At 44.2% G+C, this 14,872-nt stretch overlaps 1 protein-coding gene across 1 annotated transcript in view; it reads left to right on the plus strand.

Annotated features, from left to right (window-relative positions):
• LOC140418010 (uncharacterized) overlaps positions 1-7,804 on the plus strand; it is a 59,772-nt gene extending 51,968 nt beyond the window's left edge. Inside the window, 1 exon segment of the mRNA XM_072501441.1 lies at positions 6,857-7,804. Within this exon segment, the coding sequence (XP_072357542.1) occupies positions 6,857-7,714 (858 nt within the window). The 3' untranslated portion in view covers positions 7,715-7,804.
• The last annotated feature ends 7,068 nt before the right edge of the window (positions 7,805-14,872 follow it).

A 14,872-nucleotide genomic window follows, 5' to 3' on the forward strand; every position in this document is an offset into this window, starting at 1 on the left:
CACAAATTTTGACTTCCCATTTGAGCCTCGGGCACCTTTCTGTGTCTATTGCTCGTGTCAATGACAGGCAGGAGACAGAGCTGGGGGCTGAATTTAGCTGAGAATAACAGGGCCTGTGCCCCAGTTGGGAAACTGCCATGGACGTCGCACTAATAGAGAGACAGGAAGGTGCTGGAGGACTGACTGGGAAATGGGCCTCCAACCAATTGGTATATCGGTCACTCGGAGCTAAAGATAAACCCATCTCTTTAAATACATATACGGGGAAGAGGATGCAATGAAATCTGTCCCTTTTAACCTGCACAAAAGCAGGAGGCTCAGATTCACAGGCTGCAGGAGGAGACCATTTGGCCCATCATGCCCCTGCTATCTCTTTGGAAGGACTGACTGATTCATCCAACTGCTCTGCTCTTTCCCCACAGCCCTGCAAATTCTTATCTTTCAAGTATTTAGCCTTTGGAAAGATACTACTGAATCAGCGTTCAGGCAGATCAGAACAGCTCGCTGTGTCAAAAAATAAAATCTCATCTACCCACTGGCTCCTTTGTCAATTACCTTGGAGCAGTCACTTTCAAATCGAGCGGCACGACTTGAGGGTGGGTCCTGGGCGGGTATTGGGAAGGTCGTGCCGCGGGCGTCCCAGATCACGGAAATTGGTGCTAAACGGCGCAACCGCTTTTAGAATGCCGGCTCTTCCCTGCATGCGTGCCCCTAAGCAGTGTGCAGGCCTGGAGCCCAGCGGGGTAGAACACGGCCTCCTGATGTCAGTGCGCTGACCCAGGGGCAGAATTTTAAAAAAATAGCTGGAGTCTTCTGCCTGGAGTAGTGGCAGACAGCAGGCCACACTGACATCACGTGCTCTGGGCACGCGAGAGTGATTCCTCCATTTTGAGTTCCAGGGCCTCTGGTGAACAACCCATGAAGAAGAAGCTGTGAACAGGAACAAAGCAGCATAAAGACGATTACTTGGGGGATGCGTTATTCATTGTACCACTGGAAATCAGGATTCAAAGTGTGTAAAATGCAGGGAAGCACTGGGAAATGAAAGTTTAAAACCCTCAAAACTTCAAAGACATTTGACGACGAAACATGGCGAGTTTGAGGATAAATGTCTTTATTTTTTTCAATGGATGCAGTGAGATCTTAAATCATCAGCTGAAGTCATTGTCAGGAACGTAACATTGAATAACAAAGCAAGTGAGATTGTGAGGAGCAAGCAGACTCACCTGTCACATTAAAGGTCAGTGAAAATGGTGGGTCACGAAGGTTGGCCAGTGAGGGTCACATAGGTCAGCCGATGTGGCTCGCAAAGATTGGCTGACGTGGGTCGCGAAGGTCGACCGGTTGGCAAAAATGGGTACTCAGTAAAAACGTTTGAAAAACACTGCCTTAGAGTGGCTCACTTTCTGTTAAAGAGTCTGTCACTCCCTCTTACCCGCTATCCTTAATGTGCATCAGTCTAATCAAGAAAAGTCAACAAAAATCAAATATGTTTTCTGATAAAAGTTTATTAATGAAACTGAACATGGTTATAAAAAGCAGAAAATGAGTTGAGGCTCAAAGACAGCCAGAGTAAAAGGATATTTACAATGTTCTGGACCCAAATGGTTTCTCTTTGGCTCCCCAAATGGGTTCTCTCTGGCTCCTCTGTTAGCTGTTCCTGTGACTCCCCACTTTTGGCACCAGGGCACATTCAGCCTGTTTGGGGGTCGATGAGTCTGGAAGCTCTACGTGTTTAGGTTTGGTGATGTCAGTACATTGTAGTCACTAAAAAGAGTGGTGATTCCATGGAGAATAGTTGGAGTCAGCCACTTTATCATAATTGGCTGTTAGACTTCACCTCATTATAACACATTTTTGTAATTAATAATTTGTACTGTACATACGCTCAGTGATTAAATATATTCAATAGCATCTCCCTTTAAGTGTCAGATACTCTAATGTAGCTTTAGACTTGTATAACAGCTTTCAGGGCCACTGGATTTCTCAATGCACTTTCCAGCTAATGATGTACTTTCTGAGGTGTAGTCACTGTTGTGTAGGAAACGTGGCAGCAAATTTAGGCAAAACAAGATAAGAACACAGGAACAGGAGAATGCCCTTCAGCTCTTTGAACCTGCTGCCCAATTCTATAAGATTATTGCTACTCTGGCTGAGACTTTCCTGTCTCACCCCCATAACCCTTGTCTCCTCTGTCAATAATCTGTCAAACTCTGCCTTGACTATATTCAATGACCCAGCCCCACTGCTCTCTGATGAAGAGAATTCCAGACTAAACACCCTCTGTGAGAAAAACATTTTCCTCAATCTCCATCTGAATGGTGGATCTCATATTGATAAACTGTATCCCCTAGTTCTAGTCTCTCTCATATTTGGAAACATCTTCCTAATTTCCACCCTATTAAATCACCTCAGGATTGTAAAAGTTTCTATAAGTGACTAAGGACCTAACATGTTCCACCTTTCTGCATAAGAGAAGCCCTTCATCCTGAGAATGAGTCGAGTGAGCCTTCTCTGAACTGCTGCGAACACAATTATATCTTTGTGTTTCAAACAAAGTGAAGAATTAGTGCACAATATTCCAGATGTGGTCTCACCAAGGCCCTGCACAGCTGTAACTTTCATTCCCCTTGTGGGAAACATTAATATTCCAGTTGTTTTCCTAATCACTTAATGTACCTTCATGTTAACATTTTGTGATTCCTGTACCAGGACACCCAGATCCCTCTGTAACACTGAGTATTGAAATCGCTCTCCATTTAAATAGAATTGTGTTTCTCTATTCTTCTTGCCAAAGTGAACACAGTCAAGCTTCCCCACATTATATTCCATCCTGCAAATTGTTGCCCACTCACTTAACCTGTTTGTATCTGTTTGTAGTCTCCCTACAACCTATTGACAGTTAACAAACAGCAATAGGATAATAATGATCTGTTTTAGTGATGTTTATTGAGGGATATATATTGACCAGGACACCTGGGATAACTCCCCTGCTCTTCTTCAAAAAGAATGATGTGGGATATTTTATATTCACCAAAGGAGGAAAATGGGACCACAGTTTCACACATCATTTGAAAGATGGCACCTCCAAAAGAGCAGCACTCCCTCAGCACTGCACTAGAGGACAGCCGTGGTTTTGTTCTCCAGTCCTGATTGAGAAATGAACCCAGAACCTTTGGAACTGAGAGGCAGGAGTGTTATCCGCTGAGCCCTGACTGACGGTGAAGGTGAAGAAGACTGGGAGGAAACATATGTGGAGCATCAAAACCATCACAGACCAGGTGGACCTTATGGCATGTTTATTTGATGTCCATTCTATGTCATTTCAATCAGATTGGAATTGTTGATTTCACACCAATGGATTTGTTTGGGGGCGATGCTGAAAGTGAACTGTTTTATTGTAAAATAATTTCAGCTGAGAGTCCCTGAATGAATGTGGAGAGATCACAAACAGCAGTTCTTAAAAAGACACTGATCACCCAGCAATCAGCAGACCCAACTGAACTACAGGAAGGACATGACACAGGGTGTGCAATTCAAATTTGGTTCATTTGTCCTAAATCCAGAATTTTAAACTCCATCTCAGTTACAGGCGTCTCTAACATCAGCAAAAATAAGCCCCAACCTTCAGCATCAATAAGATTTGGTACAGCAACAACAGCAGAATCACTCTTTGTCTCAAACAATAAATCTGTGTCCCCAATCTCTACCTCCTCCCTACTGGTTGTAACACTACTTCATCCCACTATCCTCCTCCTGCTTTTCCCCCAATTCTCCTCCCCTGAAGGTGCTGACTCTCGGGTTCAGTTTCATTCACACCTATTCCCTCCCCAATATGTCACCCAGGTGACTAAATCTTTACATCTGAAGTTAACAAACTGTTCTGCAAAGGGAGACGTCACAAACAAATCCAGTGACTGTGTGTCAGGGTTGGGTCACTGCTCCCTCCCGCTGCCCCACTCTTGAACCCAGTCCCAAGAGTTTGGAGACTGGGCTCCACATGAGTAATTGCGGCCGCGGCTCCCACAATTCCCCGTACTGGAGAAAGGCTCTATCCGCCGCGTGGGTAGACGGCCCGGGACTGCGCATGTGCAAGAGTGAGGGGCAGCTGCGCATGTGCGGAGAAGAGTCAACACCCTGATCTTCCTGCTGAGGTGTTGACCAATGGGAAAAATTGGAGGACCGGAAGGACTCTGGTTCTCCAGTCAATCAGTGCGCCGGATTTGTATGAATGAAAATTGAGCTTCACAGACGGAAACTGTCTCCTGTCTCCAAACATCTGTGAGTAACACACTTTATTTTCTCTCCCTTTTCATTTCTTTTCTCATTCTGACCTTTACTTGGTAACTTGCAGCAACTGAAGGGAAAGGAAGTGAATCCAGGGAGGGTGCAGACTCTGGAAAGCTTGGCCCAGGTCTCTCTCTCTCTCTCTCTCTCTTAAAGACATTGACATCCTTTGCTCCCTCAGCTTGATACATTTATTTGTCTGGTTAAAAGGATGGTCTCTTTCCCAATGTTCACAATTAAAGGGCTGGTTTCCCCAGGAGATGGCTGACATTTAAAGGGTCAGTAAATTAATATCGGACAGAGATATGTCTAGTGTTATATAATACAGATTCGATATATTGATGGTTCTGTAATAAAGTACATTTAATATTATTTCTAGTTGTGTAATATTGTACTGTAGAGGGCAGCATGGTGGTGCAGTGGTTAGCATTGGGGACCCTGGTTCGGTCCCAGCCCCGGGTCACTTTCCATGTGGAGTTTGCACATTCTCCCGCATCTGCGTGGGTCTCACCCCCATAAACCCAGAAAGATGTGCAGGATAGGTGAATTGACCATGCTAAATTAGCCCTTGATTGGAAAAAAATTAATCGGGTACTCTGAATTTAATTTTTTTAAAATACATATATTGTACTGTAGCTACATTATATATTTCCAGTCATCTCTTTCCTCGGAGGGTTGTTTGTCTCTGGATTTCTCTTCCACTGGGATCAGTGGAATTGAATATTTTCAAGGATGAGTTCTACCAATTTCTGATTGACAAGGGAGTCAAGGGTTTTGGGGAATAGGCAGGAAAATTAAGAATTCTCTCCCCCAGAAGAGTGTGGAACCTCAGTCATTAAGGATTTGCAAGATAGAGATTGATGGGTTTCTAGATATTACAGATATCAAGGGATATAGGGCATTGTGGGGAAATGGTGTTTATGTAGATCAGCCAATGATCTCATTGAATGGCTGAGCTGGTCTGAAGGGATGAATAGCCGATTGCAGCTCCTATTTCTTTTTTTTTTTTAAATATATTTATTAAAGTTTTTTAACACAATTTTTCTCCCTTACAAACAAACCCCCCCCCTCCCTTGTAACAAAAAAACCCCGAGAAATCGCGCAGAGCAAGATATATACATGGCAAGATGATATATTTACACAGCTTTGTACACTGGCCCTCATTCGTACGTGCCAGTTTCCCCAACCCTTCATGTTATCTCTTGCTCATCCACCCACCCTGGCAGTCCCCCTTCTCCCCCCCCCCCCACCCCCCTCCCAAGACGTCCCCTCCCCTCCTCCCCCCCTCCACCCCCCCACCCCAAGGTTGCTGCTGCTGCTGACCGACCTTCCTCTAACGCTCCGCGAGATAGTCTAGGAACGGTTGCCACCGCCTGTAGAATCCCTGCGCAGACCCTCTCAAGGCAAACTTAATCCTCTCCAACTTTATGAACCCAGCCATATCATTTATCCGGGCCTCCGGGCTGGGGGGGCTTCGCCTCCTTCCACATTAGCAAGATCCTTCGCCGGGCTACTAGGGACGCAAAGGCCAGAATGCCGGCCTCTTTCGCCTCCTGCACTCCCGGTTCGTCCACTACTCCAAATATTGCTAGCCCCCAGCTTGGCTTGACCTGGACTTTCACCACCTGAGATATTGCTCCCGCCACTCCTCTCCAGAACCCCTCCAGTGCCGGGCATGACCAAAACATATGGACATGGTTCGCCGGGCTCCCTGAGCACCTTCCACATCTGTCCTCTACCCCAAAGAATCTACTCAACCTCACCCCCATCAAGTGCGCTCTGTGGACCACCTTAAATTGTATCAGGCTGAGCCTGGCACATGAGGAGGAGGAATTAACCCTACCTAGGGCATCAGCCCACAGACCTTCCTCGATCTCCTCCCCGAGCTCCTCCTCCCATTTACCCTTCAACTCTTCTGCCAGCGCTTCCCCCTCTTCTTTCAACTCCTGGTGTATTTCCGACACCTTGCCCTCCCCGACCCATACACCCGAGATCACCCTATCTTGAACTTCTTGTGCCGGGAGCAATGGGAATTCCTTCACCTGTCACCTCACAAAAGCCCTCACCTGCTGCAGCTCCTATTTCTTATGAACCTCTCAGTCCGAGAGATGAAGTGGTCAGCGTGGATGTATTGATCAGCCTGAATCAGCACCTTAAGAAGAATTGGGAGGGTAAATATTAGATACAGCAGAATGAGAATGGAGGGAGAGTGTGTGGGATGGAGATTTACAGCTTTTGGGGAATGAGAGAGGAAAGAATGTTTCATAGAAATTAAATTGTCTGTTCTGAATTTCTGCCCTGTACTAAATGTGATGTCTGTTGTGAATTCTACTTGCAGGATATTAGAAAAGGAGGGATTACAGACAGACATCTCAAACCAAAAGTCCAGATCTCACTCGAGTCACTCGATTATTAGGTTTGTGACGATCAACAGCCTCATAATCTGGAAGGAGAAATGTTTGTCCGCTTCAAAATATTTCAGACATCAGTGTGACTGGAAAGCACTGCGACACACAGGCAGCTGAGTGAGAGTGTGGAAAGAGCTTTAACCGGTTTCACAGCCTGAATAGTCATCGTACCATTCACAGCGGGGAGAAATCATCCACATGTGAGTGGTAAAGGCTTCAACTGCTTGTCCAATCTGGAGAGACACTCGGGCAAGCGCACCATGGAGAAACCGTGGAAATGTGGGGATTGTGAGAAGAGATACAATGCACCATCAGTGCTGGAAGCTCATCGACGCAGTCACACCGGGGAGAGGCCATTCACCTGCTTTCAATGTGGGACGGGATTCATTCTGCAATCCCACCTGCACAGACATCAGCGAATTCACACTGGGGAAAAGCCGTTCACCTGCTCTCAGTGTGGGAAGGGGTTCAGTGATTCATCCACTCTGCAGAGACACCAGCGAGTTCACACTGGGGAAAAGCCATTCACCTGCTCCCAGTGTGGGAAGCGATTCACTCAGTTATCCCATCTGCAGAAACACCAGCGAGTTCACACTGGGGAGAAGCCATTCACCTGCTCTCAATGTAGGAAGAGATTTGCTCAGTTATCCAGCCTGTGGACACACCAACGGGTTCACGCTGGGGAGAATCCATTAACCTGCTCTCAGTGTGGGACCGGATTCACTCTGCAATCCCACCTGCACAGACATCAGCGAATTCACACTGGGGAAAAGCCGTTCACCTGCTCTCAGTGTGGGAAGGGGTTCAGTGATTCATCCACTCTGCAGAGACACCAGCGAGTTCACACTGGGGAAAAGCCATTCACCTGCTCTCAGTGTGGGAAGGGATTTACTCAGTTATCCCACCTGCAGAAACACCAACGAGTTCACACTGGGGAGAAACCATTCACCTGCTCTCAGTGTGGGAGGGGATTTTGTGATTCATCGCACCTGCGGAGACACCAACAAGTTCACAAGTGATTACAGGGGTTGGATTCTGCTGATTTTGTTTCTGCTCTCATTTACATCCAGGACTGCATTTCGTTCATCTAACAGTTGGACAATGGGGATGGTCGGAACTTTTCTTTTTGCTGGACTAACCGGTCTGACTAATTTGCCTCCAGTGGGCTGATGCTTTTTGGGCCTTGTTGCGATTTTGGCTTCAAATTGCACATGGATCACAGAGTGAAAGGGGTCTGGAAGTTCGAAGATAATTATTTCTCATTTCTGTTTGGAAACCCCCAAAGCATGCCATGTTGCCATGAAGATGGCTTTGGTGTTTACAGGGTTCTTTTGTCTAATTTATCTGGGTGTTTCTCACAGAAGGAAACTATCGGTATGAGAGGCATGTTGTCTGAGGTGCACTGAGAAACTACATTAAATGGTACATTCAGAGATAGGCAGTAGCTAATATTTAAGGAATTATTACATATTTACCAAGGGGTCAGTAAGCACAGCTAGCTGGACGGCCGGTTCGTGATGCAGCACAATGCCAACAGCGTGGCTTCAACCACCCCTAGCGGCTTCGGTTATCCATGAAGGCCCAGCCTTGTCAACATTGCCCCTCAACTGAGGTGTGGTGACCCTCAGTTTAAATCACCACCAGTCATCTCTCTCTCTCAAAGGGGAGAGCAGCCGATGATCTTTTGGGAATTTTAGCGACTTTAAATTCAAATATTTAGATCAAATATAGATTCCTTTCAGAAACAAATATCAAACAGGAAAAGTGATGCAAACGTGGCTACAAGAAAGTTAAAGATTCCTTTTGATCAAAGGAAGGGACCCATAAACTGGACAAAATAGTAGTAAGTCTGAAGTTTCAGGGGCAGCACGGCGGCACAGTGGTTAGCACTGCTGCCTCACGGCGCCGAGGTCCCAGGTTCGATACCGGCTCTGGGTCACTATCTGTGTGGAGTTTGCACATTCTCCCGTGTTTCCGTGGGATTCGTCCCCACAACCCAAAGATGTGCAGGGTAGGAGGATTGGCCAAGCTAAATTGCCCCTTAATTGGAAAAGTGAATTGGGGACTCTAACTTTAAAAATAAAAAGTCTGAGATTTCGGAACTTGTTTAGAATTCAGCAAAGGAGGACCAAGAAACTGATAAAGAGAAAATAGAATATGAGAGCAAACTGGTGATAAACATAAAAACCGACTGGAAAAGCTCCTCTAGGACTGTGAAAAGAAAAAGATTAGGAAAGAGCAATGTGGGTTCATTCCAGACAGAGAGAGGAGAGTTTATAATGGGGAATAAGGAAATGGCAGAGAAACTAAACAATGTGTCTGCCGTCATGGAGGAAGACACATTAATTGTCCCAAAAACACTAGGGAACCAAGGGACTAGTGAGCACAAGGGACTGAAAGAGGTTAGAATTGGTGAAAAAATAGTAATGGAGACATTAATGTGGCTGAAAGTTAATAAATCCCCAAAAGCTGCTGCTCTACATCCCAGAGTGTTGAAAGAGGTCGCTGGAGAGACCGTGGATACATTGGTGATCATCACAAATGGGGCTGATTTAGCACAGGGCTAAAGAGCTGGCTTTTAAAGCAGACCAAGGCAGGTCAGCAGCACGGTTCAATTCCCGTACCAGCCTCCCTGAACAGGTGCCGGAATGTGGCGACTAGGAGCTTTTCACAGTAACTTCATTTGAAGCCTACTTGTGACAATAAGTGATTTTCTTTTCATTTCATTCATTCAAAATTCTATAGATTCTGGAATGGTTCCTGCAGATTGGAAGGTGGTAAATGTAACCCCAATATTAAAGGAGGGAGAGAGAAAACGGGGAACCACAGACCCATTAGCCTGACATCAGTAGGAGGGAAAATGCTACAATCTATTCTAAAGGATGTGATAAGACACGAATTATGAGCAGCAGTAGGCCACCCGGCCCCTCGAATGGCCTACTGCTGCCCCATTTCATCTGATCGTAGTATTTTTGTGAATCTTTGTTGCACCTTCTCAAAGGGCTCGATTTCCTTTTTCTAAATGGCGATCACAAATGTTTACTGCCTGTGTAATCTAACCCTGGTTCTAAACAAGTTTAACGTATTGAACAATTCTAACCCTCAAAAATTGAATCTTATTTTGGGGCCCCACACTTTAGGACAGATGTGAAGTTCTCAGAGAGGGTGCAGAGGAGATTTACGAGAATGGCACCTGGGATGAGCAACGTCAGTTAATTGGAGAGACTGGAGCAGATGAAATTTCTCTCTATAGATCTGTCCCTTTTCATTTGTATCCCTCAGGTGCCCCTCCAACATCCTTTGGGAAACATTCCAATGTCTCTGCTTCAAATCCACTCGTAGGAAGTGGATTCCTGGTATTTACCACTTTTCTTGAAGTGCAAATGCGGCTCAGAAAGCACAGAAGGAGCCCAATCCACCCCTTATGCCTATGCTGACTCTGAACATTATACATAACAAGGTCAAGGAAGCCATTTTAAACTCGACTATGTGACAGGAACTTTATTTCAAAAGGTAACACTGTATCAACCTAAATGCTTGAATAAGCTGCATAGCAACAGAAATTGTTTAAACTAAGAATTTATTTTATCATTTTGATCAGCTACACAATATTATGTTTTGTCCAATCTGGCATCAAGTAAAAGTATAAGGCTGATACTTCAATCCGATCACGATGAGTAAGAAAGAAAGCTATTGCCGTCCAAACTTGTCTTTTTGAATCAGTGGATCTTGTAGTAACCAAATGTATTAATTAAAGATTACTGTACTAATTAGCTAATTAGCTACCTGTCAGTAACTGATGATTAAGTACTGACCTTAATTGAGCTACAATTAATGAATCAGTAATTATAGTAAAAGACTGAGTTTTATTTGCTGTAAACAAAGAAAACCTTATTTGCTGTGTATGTGCTGTGTATGTAAAGAATGTGCAATGAAGTGAGTGGCATGGTGGTGCAGTGGTTAGCACTACTGCCTCACGGTGCCGAGGACCCGGGTTCAATCCCCGCTCCGGGTCACTGTCTGCATGGGTCTCACCCCCACAACCCAAAAGATGTGCAGGGTAGGAGGATTTGCCACGCTAAATTGTCTCTTCATTGGAAAAAATGAATTGGATATTCTAAATTTATTATAAAAAAGGATGTGCAATGAGGATAAATGTTTGGGCAAGAGAGACCTCCAAGCTCTGATTAGTGTCAACATTTGAAACTGTCTGAATAAGGGATTGTATAGAATCAGATAAAGGGATAATAAGAAACAGTTCTATTGTATTCTTGTCTGAGATAATGAGAGAAGGTGGTGTCTGTAATTGGGGATCCAATTAAAATAATCCAGTTACCAAATTATTATTATTTTTAAAATGTTTTTTATTGTATTTTTGAACAGAGTATATTTTGCCGTTACGTACACAGGATATGATATATCTATATATATGTAAGTAGGCACCCGTTGGTGCCGGCGAGGCACTTCCGGAGGGCAATCCTCGAGTGGGTCTGGTGCCGGTGTTGCCTCTCCCGGTCGGATTTTGCCGCCGTTGTCTTCATGTGCACGCTGCTGCTTCAGCCGGCCCTCCCGTCCTCCACCTGTGTTCTCCTTTTTCTCTGTTCCTGTGGATGTCAAGTTGGTTAATGTTTCCCAGCCTCCCCCCCCCCACCTCCACCTCCCTGGCTCTCCTCTATTCCCTATCTCTCTCTTCCCCCCCCCCCCCCATGGTTTGCCTTTCCTTCCTCTTAGAATGTGTTGCCCCCCCTCCCGTTCTATCTCCCCCTCTCATGCTTTGGCTATCCAGTGACCAAATTGACTAATTGTCATGTTACAACAGGCCCAACTCTGACGTGAGGAGATGGTCACTTTGGGGATAAAAGTAGAGGTTACGAAGGTCTTCCTTGCAGGCCAAGTACTGAAGATTCCCGAGGCCGAGTTCCAAGGAAATTACTGTCATAGAAAGAGCCAGACTCCGGAGGCTGAATTCCACAAGAATTACTGTCAAAGATGGAGCCAGAGAGGGTTACGCTTCTACAGACTGATCACCCACATGAAGTTGTAAAAGTCAATGTCTTAAAGTTGTTCAGTAAACCTTTTTCATTTAATAAACTTCTTTTAAAATTTACCATCCAGAGAATTCTGCCTTTGCCTTAATTGGTTAAAGTCTTGTCTGACCCAAAGTGAATTTATTAAATGGTAAGTTGGGGGTGGCTGAAATCAATTAAGTTCCAGATAACAAGATCAGATGACAGAAGTCTTCAATTTAAAAACTTTCATTTCTATAGCACCTTCTACAACCACAGGACGTCCCAAAGCCCTTTGCAACCAATGGAGTGCTTTTTGAAAAACTCTTTTATTTTTATTTTCTCACGGCACACAGAAACAAAAGGTTAAAATGGTTTGAATTGTCCACATCAATCATTGGCATTGTTGACAGAAATATAAAAGACACAGTATAACAAAGACACTTTTAGTTTTGAGAATCAAGTTACACGTACAGACAGGTGTTGATACAGCAGATAAACAAGAGTTTGATGATAATAACTGGTCCGTATAAAAGTTGTTTCCTTACATAGAGCACCAGTGAAAAATGACCACGGAAATATATGGGAAAACACGGTTTTAAAAAAAGGCAAATAAAATGTATATAATGAGTGGGGCTTGGTTGGTTGCGGGAGTGCTCTCTGTGGTTTAGTTCATGTGAATAATATTCCCGTTACTGGCAGCCACCTTTGAAATAATGTTTGGCTCTGGGAGTGGAATGCATGTGGGATTCTGTCCATCTCAAATCGCTCTCTGACTTCGGATCACCAAGTTTCACAGGTTGGTAGAATGGGTTTCAGCTATTTGAGGACAACACCCTTCATGACAGCAAAACCTGTAAAAGATTGTGTTGTTTTCTTCGTTCCATCTCTTCTGGAATTGTACCTCACAGAGCAGCTGGAGGAGGGTCTGTGGGATGTCCATGTGCAATACCTCAGCCAATGTTTTGAATATCTTATCCCAATCTCTCTCAAATTTGGCCACAATCAGAATGTGTGGAAGTAATGATTTCCTGCAGTCTTTTCAGTAACTACTTGTAGAGGAGGAACCAATTCTTACAGTAATATGTGGTCTTCTGAAGTAGCACGGAATGAGCTTCCATTTATATTCCCTCCGGATATTTGGGTCGGTGACTAGATTGGTCTCAGGACAAGTTTGATCCCAGTCTTCCACTGCTATCTCCTGTTGCAGTTCAACCGCTGCAAGCGCTGGAAGCCATCCTGTTAAACATGCCCAAAATGAAATCCATGAAATTGCCCCCTTCATGTTTGCAAAGAAAATGTTGTATCAGTACGTATGCTAATAATGTTAGTATTTGGACGGCCAAATTCCCCTCTGATCTGCTCAAAAGATTTTGGAGTATCTGCTGAAATATCTGGTGAAGGTGAGGCAATATTCAGACCATTTCTTAAAAAGTCCTTATCGTGCGTGGAGAGTATTAAATGTTTTATAGACCCAATGGTGGTCAGAGCCGAGATTGAACCAGTTAAATGGAATGATTTCTGAATTTCTTTCCAAATATTGTTAGTCAATCTGGCATTCACTCCTTCTGCAATCCCTTAAGCTGTTACCCAGAAATGGCAGTGCTGTTAATGGAAGTTGGGACGCAGGTTTCTCCAGGTTCAGCCACCGTGTGTCTACGCTGTCTGTTAACCAAGCTGTCACAGATTATAGTTGAGCTGCCCAAAAACAGGAGATCAGACAATGTAACAAATTGAATGCAGATTCAGGAATCTGAACAGGTAACATCTGGAACAGGGACAACAATCTGGGGAGGACATTCATCCAAATACCTTCAATCTGTCCTGACAGAGAGAGTGGTCAGCTCAGCCACTCATCCAGCCCACTCTTCATACAGTTAACGATGCGAGTGTAATTTGCTCCATATATTCTATCGATTGTTGGTGGGACAAGAATACTGAGGTATTTAGTGTCCGACTGTGCCATTTAAAGGCACGTTGTTTCTCCATATGGTTGGGATTTGTCCACCATTGCTTCAATCTTTTTAACATTAACTTTATAACCCGAGTCACAGCCTACCTTTTAAATACTCTCTTTCATAGAAAATATGGATGTTGCAGGATCTGATAAGTAAAGCAGGACGTTATCAGCATAGAATGACAACTTGTGCTTTTCCTCTCCAGCTAGAACCCCTTTCTGTCTGTCTTGTCTCTCACCATTTGGGCTAAGGGTTCTATACATAAGTGAACAGAAGAGGGGGACAGATACCAACCCGGTCTTGTTCCCCTCTCTAGCCCAAAGACTTCAGCAATATGACTGTTCACACGAACAGAAGCCCGTGGATTTGAATAGAGGATCTTGAGTCCAAACTCCAGGCTGGTGTAAAGTCTGAAATAGGTACACCCATGATATTCGATCAAATGCCTTTTCAGCATCTAAAGATAAGATCATGGCCTCAACTCCATTCCCTTGGACATGAGTCATGATGTTAAGGAGCCTGTGGAGATTGTCTCCAGTGTAACACCCAGTTTGGTCTGGGCGTTAACACCTCAGTTATTATCCTGTTTACTCTATGGGCCAGTATTGATGTTAGAACCTTCAGGATACAATTAAGTTATGATATGGGGCGATGTGACCCACACTCTGTTGGGTCTCTCCCCTCCTTATGAATGACCGTTATAATTGCATCTCTCCATGAAGGAGCCAATGATCCAGTTTCTAATGAGTGACGATAGGCCTGCTGAAGTAAAGGTGGATGCATGTCTTTAACGGTCTTATAAAATTTGTTTATGTCGCCACCAAGGCCAGGGCTTGCTTTTTAAAATATAAATTTAGAGGACATAATTATTTTTTCCAATTAAGGTGCAATTTAGCCTGATGCACGAGAGGATAAGAATCCCTGGTTTGCCCAGGATCTGCCCAGCTTACTGTGGTCTATGTCTGACAAATGTGTTTCTTGTAAAAATGCAGTTTTGCAGCTCAGATGTTTCAACTGACAGAGCATCTTTTTTCTCTCAATGGGTTTATGTCACCCTTTCACATTAAAAAAAAAAAAAATTTAGAGTATGCAATTAATTTAACATTTTCATCTGGAGCTGAGAAATTTCACCACAAATAATCTTGGGGTGAATTAGCATCTGACGGCTTTTGTTGCAGTGATCTGTGAGCCCACTCTTGTTGCAGTGGGAAAT

The sequence above is a fragment of the Scyliorhinus torazame genome, chromosome 5, assembly GCF_047496885.1.
Source record: "Scyliorhinus torazame isolate Kashiwa2021f chromosome 5, sScyTor2.1, whole genome shotgun sequence".
Lineage (NCBI taxonomy): Eukaryota > Metazoa > Chordata > Chondrichthyes > Carcharhiniformes > Scyliorhinidae > Scyliorhinus > Scyliorhinus torazame.